The 14,661-nt window shown below is 47.0% G+C and overlaps 1 protein-coding gene and 1 pseudogene across 7 annotated transcripts; one reads left to right on the top strand and one right to left on the bottom strand.

The window, feature by feature from the left end:
• Positions 1-329: 329 nt before the first annotated feature.
• Positions 330-5,125, bottom strand: LOC100279708 (folylpolyglutamate synthase pseudogene; annotated as a pseudogene). Its single transcript, NR_158736.1, has 10 exons — positions 4,833-5,125; positions 4,537-4,700; positions 4,348-4,430; positions 4,213-4,253; positions 3,094-3,199; positions 2,823-2,891; positions 2,541-2,624; positions 2,243-2,299; positions 1,528-1,588; positions 330-1,379 (listed from the first exon to the last, which is right to left on the bottom strand). The product of NR_158736.1 is annotated as a folylpolyglutamate synthase pseudogene (transcript).
• A 5,060-nt stretch (positions 5,126-10,185) lies between these two features.
• LOC100191793 (uncharacterized) lies at positions 10,186-14,661 on the top strand. Of its 6 annotated transcripts, none has more exons than XM_008652587.3 (8): positions 10,186-10,411; positions 10,664-10,705; positions 10,799-10,930; positions 11,137-11,214; positions 11,913-12,142; positions 12,528-12,564; positions 13,922-14,006; positions 14,096-14,661. In XM_008652587.3, the coding sequence occupies exons 1-8, from the start codon at positions 10,274-10,276 to the stop codon at positions 14,173-14,175; spliced, it is 822 nt and encodes a 273-aa protein (XP_008650809.1). In that variant the 5' UTR covers positions 10,186-10,273; the 3' UTR covers positions 14,176-14,661. The 6 variants fall into 6 exon arrangements, with proteins under 6 accessions (XP_008650809.1, XP_008650810.1, XP_008650811.1 ...); XM_008652588.4 differs by having other exon boundaries at positions 13,922-14,024; NM_001137218.1 differs by having other exon boundaries at positions 10,228-10,411; positions 13,922-13,979; positions 14,096-14,658.

Below are 14,661 nucleotides of genomic sequence, written 5' to 3'. Positions count from 1 at the left end.
ATCAATTAGGAAAAGGTGTAAGCCTATTTCCCTTTCACTATGATAGTTTCATCTTACTGCTCCATGGTCTTACCTTGCAGTTTTTCAGATATTATTTTATCTAACCCACCCGAACAGTTCCCTTTCCATCAGACACTAGGTGAGTGCCCGTACGTTGTTACGGCGTAAAAATTATTCAATAAATGTTAGTACACAATAATTACATGGAAACGAACAACATATATATCAACCCCAATATCTCACATATGAGGAGTGGACATGTCAGTCGGTAATAGCAAGTGATTGTTCACCAGAAGCCGTGAAAGGTGAGATTAGGAATAAGGGATATTGGGGAAGTAATCTTCTATTTCTTAATTGCCAAATGTTCGAATACAAGAGATAAATAGGCATTATATGCCTTCTAACAAACATAGATGGAAAGGCTCCTCAAATTGAGACCGTGGTTTTCTGGCTGCGGTGACAGTCTCCATCGATGATTTGTTGCAACTCAATGTTCAGCACCTGATTAAATTGACTTTCGCTAACATCGTCCCTATAAATTAGACACAAATCAGCTTGCTGCTATAACAAAACAGAGAAAATAGAAGATAGGCAACTAATTTTCTCAACCAAACAGTTACTTCAACACAAAAAAGTTAACTAACGACGATTTTTGCATCCAAACAATAACAAACCTGGAGATGATGACTTGGTCAGGCTTTCTCTTCCTAGAACTGGTGTAGAATTCAATCAAACACTCCCAGAAGCGACATCAAAATCCAACAAGTGTAATGCAGATTAAGATCTCTTACCGGATCAGACCACCTTCAGCTTCCCCCCGAATTAAACAATGAGTCAAACATTTCCATTTTAGGCGATTAGGTGCGGACAGAAGCTCTTTATTTCGAGACAACATGACATTCATGAGAACTAACAACCTAAGAAAAACAAAATGAAACAGTCACAGTAGCTACTATTTATTAAATATCATATAAAATTATCAAACGTATATTTATAGAGCATTGTTCATATACAAAGAGAGCGTTGTTTAATCCAGATCCGAAAGAATGTACAAAAAATCTAGTTCCTGGACCAAATAAGTACCATAAATATCAACTTTCAAATTATCGTTGTAAGATTGGTAGAAAGCATAAAAATTTTCTAGCAAGTTGTTCCTAAACTTGTTCAGGTTGTCACTTAAGTCCCAATACTATTGATTTGTAGTTCCAGGTCTCCAAACCTACTACGTCGTTTACCAGAGGTCCAAACAGACCAAAGTCGCAATTAGTATGGATGCACCGACTTGGCATCTTCATGTCACCTGTGTCATCCTAATTTTGCCAACAGAATTAACCCGTTTATCGACACCAAGTTTATCACCAAGAACAGGATTTGGTCACCTGCATTTTGGACAATTCAAAAATAGATAAATAAAGAAACATGAGACTGGGCGTGTTTGCTTGGAACCCTGGCAGCCACCATCCAAACACCCCCTGAGAGCATGGACCTAATAATAGAGGTACTTCAACTGTTAGTTGCAGGACTAACCAAGAATTTCCATATGATCATATCCAAGGGAAGATATGCCACAAACTACAGGTGCTTTAACCTGCAGGCAACCAGGCACCCAAATTTAGAGACCAGTCAAGATCTTTGATTTTTGATAGTTCAAGACAACTGTGGTAATATAAATGCTGTCAGAAAACCAAGAAGAGACACAAGGTAAATTTAAACACAGAATCATTTTGAAAGTCAAGTTGGCACTGAATCAAGCAAGCATACACATTAATCTAGTCCATCCTTCTGCATGTAATCCAATACAAGGATGCTCACACAAATAACATGCAATATTTTTTTATCGAACACGCACGTGAATTGCATATCTTATATTAAGAATAATAAAGGGGGGGAGAACCCCAAACAATATCACAAAGTCACACCTTGGATTATAAGAAAAGAAGAAAAAAGGAGGCCCAGTGTCTGAAGCTCCCACATGAGTGGGGTCTGGAGAAGTGATAATCGGAGGCGTGATAATCGGAGGCAAGTATTTCCCCGCAAGTGTGGAGAAGCTGCTTCGAACCCGTGACCTAGTGACTCAATGAGACAGCTCGCACCACTACATCAGGCCTGCCCTTACCAATTCTAAGAAAATCTTTTCAGGACCAAAATGGTATAGTTCGAGTTTACTCTGGGTTTTGACTACTCAAGATGACCTCTATACACAAACTTTAGTTATGCATTACTGAAATAGAACATCACATACCACATTAGTTGCATCAAACTTCCCTCCTAGGCCAACCTCGAGAACAGCAACATCTACCTGTTAGAGTCAGAAAAAAGACAGGGAAATGATTGTGCAGATGCCAGTGAAGCTCAGAAGGTATAAAGAATGAGTAAATTCCTAGTGTCAGAAAAGCATATATGTGATAGATGCATCAGTGTGTCTACCTTAAAAGTTAAAATCACATATTAACACAACAACTTGCAACTAAAATGACTTTAGCATCTTGAATATCTTGCAAAGAAGGCAGAAAGAGTAGTAAATGTTGTATTTTCTATACCTGCTCAGCAGAAAATATCTTGAATGCGAGCAGCGCGAGGAACCTGAAATAGGCTGGCATGGGAATATCATCATCAGTCTTCTCCTGGAAGTAAGCCCATTTATCTCATCATCCACCAGTTTATATAGAATAAAAGCAGCATGATGAGATTAGACAGATTATATGACAGATGCAAAAAAGTTCCTGATGGAATCAATTCAGTAGTTTGAGCTTTGTCACTTCTAGGTAGTAAACGTCGAGCGCAGAGTGACTTTATATGGAACAACAAATCAAGACACTTACCTTCAACTTGTTCCAGCACCACCAGAAGTACTTCAAAAATTTCTCTTCAGAAATATTCAAATATTAACCCTGATGCCCTCAAAAAGGAGGAGCTAGGTCAGTGCGATCATAAATTTCATAGCACCTAATTACAGGGACAGCACAAGAAAGATGACACAGGATGTTTACATACAAAAAATCATTTGGAAGTTCATAGGATCCACTATTGTCAACACCACAGCCAGATGCAGGTGTATAAGATGAAAGAATGGTAGGAAAAAGAATTACCCACCTAGCTGAAATCGCTCTCTAACATCCATCAAATGTGGTGAGGTGAACAGCCCAGTATGGAAGCCACACGATCGCAGGATTGACTCGGTGAATGTGCATGTGGAACCCTGTAGATAGATATAGTCAATGTCTTTTCAATTGACGCCAAATCAGGGCCCTAAAAGAATTTGGCATTTCTAACTTCTTATTACTACTATACAAAGCCTCAGTTCAAACAAGGGTATAGGACTACTTGTTGTGCTAAAACAATAGCTAGCACTAAACATAAATATTTTGATAGCTTAACTTGTGCATCATTTTACCATGTACTAACATGGTATATAGATGGCACTTAGCAGTAGAATTCCTGACTTATGTGATTGTCCTGTTAGAATGCTTCTGCAGTATAATGGGCTTATGCTAATCTGTTTGGAATCCCATTATGAATAACAATTATGGATGTTGGGCATTTTGTATTTTTATGATGCAGGCTTAACGAATTTTCTTCTCTGCTCAGCCCTGCCGGTGGAGACCTCTATTTATAGCTATAATCCAGCCATATCTAGTGAACTAACAGATCTATTCCTATCTCTAGTGCTTATCCCCTTAACAGATTTATATTCCTATCTCTATTTCTTTGATGTTACTTGCTGCAGGTGCTATCTCCCACTGATGCATTATATGACAATCACTCGAAGAATCAGATGCTAATTAACTGTTTTATACTTGACCATTGCTAATTAAGTACTCCATTTTTATACTAATGGTATACAGGCACATTCTAGGTAGCTGTTTATTTACAGCATTCTGATCAAGGTCAAGTACTCTATTTTATTAGCAAAATAATTGAATTGTCTTGGAACATACATTGTATTCTGATCCAGGGAGTTTATTGCATTACAGTTTGATGTAATGTTTCATGTTTGTAACTTATGCAAAATTGACAATAGTGCTTCGAGAGATCTAGTTATTGGTTATTAGAGATCATGCTGTTGGTGAATCCAGTGTTTCTTTTGACACTAAAAATATCATTTAACTAATTGGGTTTTGCACTGTTTCGGAAAAATATATCCCTGAGCTCACGTTGTATGGCTAACAGCTGAGGCGTTCCAAGAGCAGAGTGGAGCAAACAACAATATACCTGAAACAATCGACTTATCTAAACCAAGCTCATCAACCGTCCTGGCAACAACAAAACAACGCATGGTCAGGTCCAGATGCTAGAGAAACACGATCAATCAGAGGCGGCCAAAGGCAAATCGAGACCGAGACACACCTAAGATGCAGGTCCTTGATGACAGCGAGCTTAGGGATTTCGGACGCCTTGGGGGCACCGCAGCTCACCGCATTCTCTCCGGCCTCCACAGACAACGAATCAGGCACACACGCATCTATCCTTGTTAGCTAGTAAGCGAAAGAATCGAGCACCCCGGCCCAGGCGCTAAGAGCTAGAAATGGAGGGTACCAGGAGGAGGTTATTGGTGGTCTTCCCCATGGCAGAGAGGACGACGACGGGCGTCTCGTCAGGGAAGCTAAGGATGAGGTCGGCCACCTCCCGCATCAGATTGCCGCAACTTCACCAGTCGCCTCGGCCGTGGCCCTAGAGATATGCATCGTGTACTTCTTGATCTGCAGCAGCCACGCCAGCAGGGTGATCAGATTGCCGCAACTGTCGTTTCTTTTTTGGGTCGCTAATTTTGGTTCAATCTAGAAAGGGTGGCGCAAGAACAAACACAGGGTGGGTTGTGAACTCCTACTAACCTTCTCCGGGAGGAGTTAGGAGCGGAGGAGGAAGAGCGTGAGATCGAGGTCCATCTGGTAGAGCGAGACCACCAGGTCGTCAACGCCATCGTCGACGAAGTCATCGAGCGCCGCCTCCTGGGTGACACGACACCAGGAGAGGGAGCCATGGCCAGATCCAGAGCTATGGGGGGGAGTGGAGGAACGTGGTCAAGAAGGGGGAGGGAGAAGAGCGTATGAGGTGCTGGATCTGCTCGCGGACACGTAACGCGAGGGGCGATTCGAAGCTGAGGATATCTGACGTGGCCTTCTCGTTGAGCCACGCTCACTTGAGCAGATCGAGGTGCGCGGATTTGTTGCGGCGGCGGTGGGGAGGAGGGGTGGGGGATCCGCGTGGGGAAGGACCGCGGGCGGGATTGGACGGCGTGGGCACCATTGAAAGGAGGAATCAAGCGTGGCGAGCGGGCGGGATGCGACGGAGATAGGGCGCATGACAGCTATTGCAGAGGGAGTGCGTGCGAGCGTGGCGACTGTCGCGGGGGGAGCGCGTGCAAATTGCGCGGGTGAGGAAGCGCAAGCACGGCGGAGATAGGGCGCATGGCGGCTGTCGTGGGGGAGGGCGAGCGCGGCGGCGGGGGAGGCGGGGGAGGGCGAGCGCGGCGGCGGGGGAGGCGGGGGTGGGAGACGCGGGCGACTTCGGAGAGACGGGCGCGGGGATGGTGTCGCGGGGGCAGAACCAAGTTGTGTGGACGCCTACACTATTCCCTTAAAGAGTAGTATAGATAATGACATCCGAATTGAATAGCCAAGATTGCAGTTTAGGACCTCTCTGCGAAAGCAGGAGGGCCCGACAGCCTGGGAGCCGGCTCTAGAGAACGGGACCCCATTCCATGGGGTGGTCCGGAGCCTATGTGGCCGCGTAGCCTGGTTCCGTACCCGAAAGCCTGTACTCTCCACCACTCCGTGACGGGTACCTAGTATGTGGAGCTATAAGTCCTGTGGGTTCGACAACCTGGGGTCCAGAACTAGAGAATGGGCATTTGTCTCTTGGGGTGGTCCGGAGCCCGTGTAGCCGCTCAGCCTTGTTTCGTATCGTGGGCCTGCACACTCCACCACTCTGCAACAAGTGTCCTAGTATCTAGAACCACCATCCAGGAGGTCCAGACGCACAACTTGGCCTCCCAGACTAGACCCTGCAGGTCCCGAGCATGTATCAAAGGATGGCTAGTGTCAGATGACGGGTCATGTGGGTGTACTACTAATGCTCCCTAGCCGAAGCTGTGTGCAGGCCTAGGTCCCAGTTGAGGCTACCTCCTGGGGGCCACCGCCAAACTCTTTCTTAGGTATGCTGGTCTGCAGCCTCGACAAATCGAGCCTACATCCTAGGGGGGCCAGGTACCAAGGAAGAATCAGTTACACCACACACAACAGGGACAAGTGGTACACAGATAAGTGCTAATACTGCTTGATAAATAGTACTCAAAAGTACCTTACGCAAAGCAAAAGTATTACATCCGCCTTCAAGCGGAATCCTAGTTCCACCTCTACTCTGCAGGTATAAACTACTAGACGCCAGCGGAGTCGCGATAGAAAGCCGCGACCACTGTCCTTACGTAATTCTCCAGAACAGCGTAACAGCAGTGATGGCCGCCTCAATGCGTGCGCCATTGCGAAGAGGTCCTCGCCCCCGTCCTCCTACGGGGGGCGGCAACGAGGCCATTAAAGCCAAAGAGTAGGAGGCTCGGTGACAGGCGGCGTTGGTGGTCTCGCCAGCGGAGGCAACCACCTCTGCAGTGGGCAGCCTCACCAGCGACGGCAACCACCTCAGCACCGACGACAGCAGCCACCTCCGCACCGGTGGCTTATCGACGACGGAGGCCGCCTCACCACGCACGAAGAGGTCCTCGCTCCCGCCCTCCTACGGAGTGAGGACAAGACCAAGAACGCGGCTGCCACCTCCATGGCGTACGACGTCTTGTGCGACCCTCCGGACAGCGTCGAAACAGTGCGGCCGGCGGCACGGGAGATGCCACGGATGCGGCGGACCTACGCACGACGCGACCGTCGCCCGTGCGGTGGACGGACATCCACGCCCCGGTCAGCGGCGGGAGGCAGCGTTGGAGGCAGCGCCAAAGCCATCCAAGCCAAGGAGCCAGACACGCGGCAGCTGACGGCGCCTGCGGCCGGCCGGCCCCGCGTAGCCGAAGTTCGCCTCCTCCGCAAGGCTGGTGAACATCCTTCTCCCCCAAATGCTGGAGGAAGAAGCGGGTCACCAGCCCATGCGGAAGGCAGGACCCCAACTCGGCTCGCCTTCCACCCCAGCGAGTATGATGAACATCCTTGAAGCTGAGGGCAGGGGGAGGTTGCAGCCCGACTCGCTTCTCTCCACCATGAGGCTAGTGGTCATCCTTGTAGATGACCACTGGCGGGAGACTGCAGCCGGGCTGCATGATGAAAATCCTTGAAGCCGAGCGATGGCAGAAGAGCGCCAACCCCCACGAGGTCATGCTCCTCCAACAACAGCAAGAAGACAAGATCGGCAGCACCACCGCGCAGGAAACGAAGAGTGCGAGCTCCCCGACAGTGAGACCGCTGGGGAGGGTGGCCCTGACACGGATCCCTCCAGCGAACACCGGCGCGCCCCATCCAGAGGCTCGGAAGGCGGAAGGGCACGGTGAATGCAAGAGGAGCGAGGCATGGCTACTGCCCGGGGGATGAGCCCCTTTTTAAAGGCAGATTTCCCCGCCCGTGCCCCGAAGCGTTACGGGCAAGGTCTCCCCCGATGCGCACCAGGGTTCCCATTCTATGACATGGGGGCCAGGCCTCACACATCGTACAAGCTGGCCTGAAGCGCGAAGAAGGCAAATAGTCGCACAGGGAGCGTGCAAACCGCCCTGCGGTTACACGCCCTTCCACCTTCGCCGCAACCAGCGGTCAAGAAGGTGAACTGCCACACAAGGAGTGTGCAACCGTCCTGCGGTTATTCGCCCTTCCATCTTCACCACAACCAGCGATCAAGGAGGCGAACCGCCGCACAAGGAGCATGCAACCGCCCTGCGGTTGCGCGCCCCCTCAGCTTCGCTGCAACCGGTGGTCCAACCTCTGGCATGGGGGCCCAGGCCCATATATCATACATTCGGCGCGCCGGTTCCTGGGTGCAGGAAAGTCGCACCACCGCTCGTGCCAATACCGTGCCTTCTCGAGGCCGTCGCAGAAGGCTAAGGAGATAAATTTTCAAAACCGATGCAGCGACTCGAGGCACCCCGCGCATGGCCCAACAAAGACATTAAGTACGGAGGTCACGGGCCAGTCAGTCGCGGGGGCAGGCGTGGCAGTCGGCGTGACCATAGGCGGGCCGGCAGTAACTACATCAATGGGTGCGCAGGAGCAGCGAGCCGATCACCAGTCAAACTCTGGCCCCACCTGCAGGCTCGCACCCTCCCCTAAGGCGAGCCTGAGGGCCACTGTCGGTACCCTGGATTAGGGGTACCCCTTACTACGGTATAAAGGCACGATGCCTGCGCGGTTACCCTTAACCGCGCGGAGAACGGCCCTAGGGGTATCTCGTGAGCAGTTAAGGTGGCGTTCTCGGAGACGACACCGCCAGGCCCAGAAGGCATAGGACCCCTATGCGCACAACCCGGACCCCCAAAGTAAAGCAGCCCAGAGCCATTGGATAGGGTTCGGACCCCATCAAGTGGGCTCCGGACCACACATAACAGGGTCCCAGGAGAGGAAGTGTCGTAACCTAGGCATAGGTCCGGTATTGACGCGTGTCCAGGCTCTATCCGGAACGCCTCCACTCCTCGCTCGGCCGAAGGTCTAATGTGGCCTCATGGCTGATTGTCCGTGACGTAGGCCAGCGGGCGGAGCGTGACATAAGGGCTCTGAGGCGCGCGGCCTCCGCATTTATTACGGAGGGGACACACCGCCTGTCCACCCTTCTGACAGGTGATGTGCCCCCACGACATTTATTGTGTCCTGTCCGTTCCGCTGGCAGGCGGCGCCAGGGCCACCCTGCAGACGGCGCACCTATCCAGTCCATTGTCGAAACAGTATGCCCGTGTTGCGCGGTGCACTGTACTCATCCCTTATGTAAGAAGCTTCCCCCTGCACGCCGAGACTATGCAGATCTCGGGTGTCAGGGCGCAAGAAGATTGCTCCAGCAGAAGATATTAGTAGCTACATCCGCTATGTTCCTGGGCCCACATGTCGGGGCTCAGTACTCTTGTACATGTCCCCCTTTAGTTATAAAAGGGGAGGCATGCAACGTTACAAGACAAGCTCAATCTTTAGGCTTAGACTCAACTTAGACTCTCAATTCTCAAGCTTCCACAGCAATCCAACATACAGTGGAGTAGGGTGTTACGCTCCGGCGGCCTGAACCACTCTAAACTCTCGCGTGTTCATGTGTTTTATGTCCGTTAGCAAGACAGGCAAAACGCTTAAGCCCCTTCCTCATCTTAGGATTTAGGACGGATGCACTCCGCCACCCGGCCGGAGAATTCCCTCTCCGACATAATCTTTTAGAGGAGACTGTAAAGGACATATATAGATGATGGATATAGAGGACGTTGCTGGAGATAGCCTAATGAGTTTGTCTTTTATATTTTACTCAACAAAGGAAACATTTATTCAAGGTCATATAACGGTTAGATATAGAGCTTAACTCATAAAAAGGAGTTCGAATAGTACCCAATTTTATAATTTTTACCAAAAATATTAACGACAGACTATAAAGTGACCTAAATATATTAGATTCGGGCTTAGTGCTCTATCCTTGTTTTCTACATCATTCTCAATGGGCTTGATTGGATAGCTGTGCGCGTATGGATAGGCTGGGCGCGCCCTGGCCGCCTGGATACCGTAGTTTTGGGCGTACGGACGGATGCAGGTTAATAACCTTAAAATAACTTGTTTTGCATCCACTCATGCAACATGCGTCTACCACGTACAGTCAACCAAACATAAGCTGAAACAAAATCAACGCATACGATGGTCCGAGATGAGTTGATACGGGCAACCAATCAAACCGAATATTGTTTTCTAATAATATAATTTATTTCTTAAATTACATGATTTAGAACTTAATTATTAGAACTTAATTTACTTTTAGCGTCTTGGACTTTAAATGATATAATATTTTGATTTTTAGACAGTATTTTAAGCCATCTTCGTGGCTTACTGACCATGGTGGACTGAGCCTCAAGTTTGCTATTGGGCTATCCTGGCTCCACCAACGGAAGTGGGCCTGACCCCTCCACGATTTTTCGCAAGTAAGGCCAGCGCGGCCGGTACAATCAAAGTTGTACAAGCCTCAGCCCATCGGTCTGCTCCTTCTACTAGCCCACCCAACTCCAGGAAAAGACAAGGGCCCACTTGCAGCCCGAGCCCCTTGATTCCCTCGCCGGTGTCACGCGACTCCAGATCCCCAATTCGGACAGCCACCTGCTCGGCGAGCCATGGCCGGCCGCCGCGAAGGCGAGCACCAGGCGAGCCCGTGGCGATCCGGGACGCCCGCGGCGGAGGAGGACTCGGGCGCCTTCCCCTCCGCCATCATCTTCTTCGCTCTCGTTGGCGCTACCGCCACCACCGCCGCCGTAAGCCTGCTGCTCTGCTCTCCGTGCCCCGTTTCTCCCTTTCCTCGATCCCTCGGCCCCGCAGCCCTGAGGCATAGCTTCTCCCTCGATCCCTCGCCCCGGCGGCTCTGAGGCATCCGGATGCGTGAATTTGGTGCTTGTCATTAGTGCGGTTACACTGTGACAAATCTTCTGAAACGATGGTCCACTCCAGCTGATATTACTGCTCGTGCATTTACGTGTGAGATGATGCATTTGTTTGCGGACTTGTAGGTCGGACAACTGCGCCGGACGGTCAGCTGGTTCTACACTCAAGTAGGTGTCATTTTAGCATTCGTTCTCTGGAGCAACATTGCCTTGAAGGTGTGTTTGGGGGAGGATCGGTGAAACCTTTTTCCTCCATTGAAGCTTAGTAGGTCGGAACCATATGTTTTCTGGGAAGACATACCTCGTCGACCAAATCGTCATCGGTGCGGTGAAGCCTGGGAACGATATCACCAGAGGATGCGTGACAGGACCGAGGATCAAAGGGAAAGAGTGGTCAGTGCCCTGCTCGCATACAAGATATTACAAATACATTTAAACATTTGCGCGTTAAAGTGATTCTATCAGCCTTTTTTTCTCGAACGCACTCCTGCGTATCATTAAGAAACAATTTCTATTAGGCTGGATACAACCATAAATGATACCGACTGCTGAAGCAAGATCGCTACCGATAGTGACGGTTTCAATGTCTGAACTGGTAGGTAGCAATCGCGTTGGAGTCGAGCCAGTCGACACCGACCACTGTATTGGACGAACTTGTCAATATCGACCCGAACACGGTAACGACCGACTTAAGAGGCCTAGAATCTAATCCATAAATTAGATTTTATTTATAATTTATTTATTATTTTTATGATTAAGTTATGTAATTTTATTTATAAATTATATATTTTTAATTATTATGTTTGAGTTATGTATGAATTATGTAATTAGATGTATTTGTATTGCAATAAAACGTCGTGTTTCATGTCAACTAAAAGTCTATAAAAGAAAAGCTGATGTGGTGATGAGGTGACTATAGGCTGACGGTAAAGACCGTGCACTTGAGTGTTGTGGTAGATAAGGTTTGACGATGGTTGATATAGACCGGTCGGTAGCTGATGTGGCGGTAAATATCACCCGAAAGGATTGGAATCAACCTTAGCCTATTCACTGTACAGCCGTTAGGTGTGTTGTTATTACTCAGTTGCTTCTTACAGATGAACATAAACTTCTGGAAAAAACAACAGTTTGTATGGACTATTGACTTGGGAAAATGTTAGTATGAAGCAGCCAAGGTCATACATGGCAGCAAGCAATATTTCCTCATCAACTTTTCTTTTCCCAGGGAGAACTCTAAGCAGAAGAAAACTTTGATATGACCATATAAAGAACCATCTTGCAAGTTGGTGTCACTATATTAGTCACATTTCGTTCATTTCGTTTGCATGCTGATTCGTTTCAACTAATCCTGAGCCAACAGTACTGATTTCTGTAGGAACGCATACGGCACATGCAAGATGTATTTAAAAAGGAGAGAAGTAAATGTCGGGATTATCGAAATTGGGATAGCCATAATCCCAACTATTATCAGCATCATCAAAGAGATGACTGGTACTGGAACGCAGAAGCATTTTATGCCAATCAAAGGACAAATTTCAGGGCAATGACCAGGGAAGCCATGACTTACACTATGTCACACCACTATTCTGTTTTGGGCCTTGACAGGTATGTACTAGCAGTCTTTCCTGTCAATGAACATTCACATATATTTGGCAGGTGTATGTGAGTATGGCCGAGTTTGTTGTAAAAACACTCACCACTGTCATTGTTTGGCCCCCTTATCTATCTGTAGCAGTCAATGTTAGCAAAGAACCATAATTATGCCACATACATTTGAATAGCTTATTGTAATTTTTCTCACCTTTGACTTTTATATGTTATGATTGCACCTGGTTAAAGAAAAGAATCACCCTGCTTTGCTATTTTAGTCATTCACATACTTAGCATTTATGATGCCCTGAAATTGTTGCTAACATGACCATAGTGATGTTGAGTAATCGACACCATCATAATTGCCCGTAAAAATAAGTTTTTTCTTTCCATTCCACAGGTCAAGGTCAGAGCCATTTTCAGATGCTGAAATCAAGGTGTGCCTTCTACCTGTTCATTTTGTGTCTACTGAATATCATTCTGCTGAAAGACAGAAAGAGTGCAATCTGCTTTGTTGAATTCTGTATGTGTACAACCTAAAAGTCCAGTTTAATGTTGAATAGTTCAAAACATAAAAGTGATTTAAAGTTTACACATTTGAAATTTTGCATGGAACTTCTGTATGGTATTGATAAGTATTGTTGAAGTGTATAACTGGATTGTCTACCTTCTTCTAATAGCTTAAGCTTTTGGGTTGGATTGTTAGTGCGTCCATTTTAACATGGTACCGCCTTGCAATCCAAGCAATGCCCGTTTTTTGTCTCTTTTTGTGAGGACAGTCAATCTTACTAGAGTGTTGACAACTACTATGAGTCACTAAATGGGATTCTCTCTTCCTAAAGGAAGTGTTGGTTATCAGCAAGTCAAAAGCTACTGCAAAGTTCAAAACTTCCTCTCCCTCGTCATTCCTACTACAATACCCAAAACTTCCATGAACTGCCTCGAAACATGTACCTATGTGTCCATTGAGATCTATAAAAAGCTTCTCACCAGTAGGTATAGCTCTAACCATGCCATGTAAATCTTCATAGGAAAGTCTCTTAGCACTCTAATTGTGTTCTACTTAGGGGTCATACACACTAATTACGGACAAGACCAAATCACCCACGTCAAGCTTGACTAAGATAATTCTATCTTCTTGCATATATCGTTCTTGAGGCTTTTATCAATCAAAACTCCCGCTCTATTTATAGTTGTCCATATGTAGCAAAGCTTGAAGTCGGTATTGTCCACATCCTTCACCTTCTGACTCTTCTATTTAGTATCTTGGACGTATATGGTATTTACACAAATATTCCAACTACTCAAATAGATCCTAGTTGGTTCGACTAGCTTCCTTGCCCCTCACACTCATTGACGATGTGAAGACCATTGCTCATTTTTTATTACACTTGGATGCCGATGTAGCGCGTCACTAAGGAAACGGTGGCCCGATCCTTGTTCACTTGACACTGTGTCTAGATGACGACATGACGCATCAACAAGGGGGTGTCAATCTGGCCCTTGGCTATTTAACATCATACTCAGGTTCTGATATGGCTCGTCGTTAAGAAGTTTGCTCTCTAACGGATTTCTTTCGGATTTCGTCTTCATTAGAATGGCTATGTTCAACGTTAGCTCACCATGCCTATCACTGCCCTCTGTAAAGAGGGCTTGGGATCTGCTATTTGAGACAACTACACATTAGGCTTGTATGTGTTCTTTTTTGTTTCATGTCAGATGGCCAAAGCTTTCAGGCAATTTTCTGTGCATCTAAGCATCTTGCTTACTTGCTTTATCGTTGCATTATTACAGAATGCTTTCAGGAGAAAAGCAATGGAGTATCATCCAGACCAAAACCAAAATAATAAAGGTGAACACAGTTTCCTTGTGTCTCCAGGTCTTCTCAGCCCCTCATGTAAGGTTAATATATAATATGCCCCATTAGGTATATACGTGCTCAGAAACTTCCTCTTTTGACTATGGCAGAGGTTGCTGAGGCAAAATTCAAAGAGGTTATGGATTCTTACGAAGCAATAAAACGAGAACGACGAGACAGAAGTTGCTGAATGTGAAATGTGCTCATGGTTCTCAGGCGGAGTGAGGAACTGTTGTATATAAATTGTTTGATGTGGGACAAACTAAATCTAGGGCTAGTTTGGCATCCCCATTTTTCCATGGGATTTCTAATTTCCCAAGGGAAAATGAACTAATTTCCCTTGGGAAAATGAAAAACCCTTGGGAAAATGAGGTTTCCAAACTAGCCCCTAAGGTATAAAACTACCGCTCTGATCCAAAAGAGCGTGTAGCTTAGTGGTTACAAGGGCCACAATGCCACATTAGTATTTTATGTTCTGGCTTCGACTCTCTGTAGAAGGGAAAAAAATACGGGAGATAATGAATTCAGATGGGGGACGATGGCAGGTCAATTCAGCCATTCTTGTTTCTATTTTTCTCTTGGGGGTGGGGGCCGGGGCAGATATAGATGTACTCAGACGAATGAAGGCTATTGAAAGAATGCACGGATGAGCTGGACGTGTGTTTTAGAGAACAAA

The sequence above is a fragment of the Zea mays genome, chromosome 7 (genome assembly GCF_902167145.1).
Source record: "Zea mays cultivar B73 chromosome 7, Zm-B73-REFERENCE-NAM-5.0, whole genome shotgun sequence".
Classification (NCBI taxonomy): Eukaryota; Viridiplantae; Streptophyta; class Magnoliopsida; order Poales; family Poaceae; genus Zea; species Zea mays.
This window is presented reverse-complemented; position numbering and strand designations above follow the sequence as displayed.

Bases quoted from the DNA above. Each gene is read 5' to 3' on its own strand.
- LOC100191793 (XM_008652587.3), top strand. From the start codon at position 10,274: ATGGCCGGCCGCCGCGAAGGCGAGCACCAGGCGAGCCCGTGGCGATCC. The intron at 11,215-11,912 runs GTAACGACCGAC...TGATTTCTGTAG, and splicing joins TCAATATCGACCCGAACACG to GAACGCATACGGCACATGCA. The intron at 12,565-13,921 runs GTGTGCCTTCTA...GCATTATTACAG, and splicing joins TTTCAGATGCTGAAATCAAG to AATGCTTTCAGGAGAAAAGC.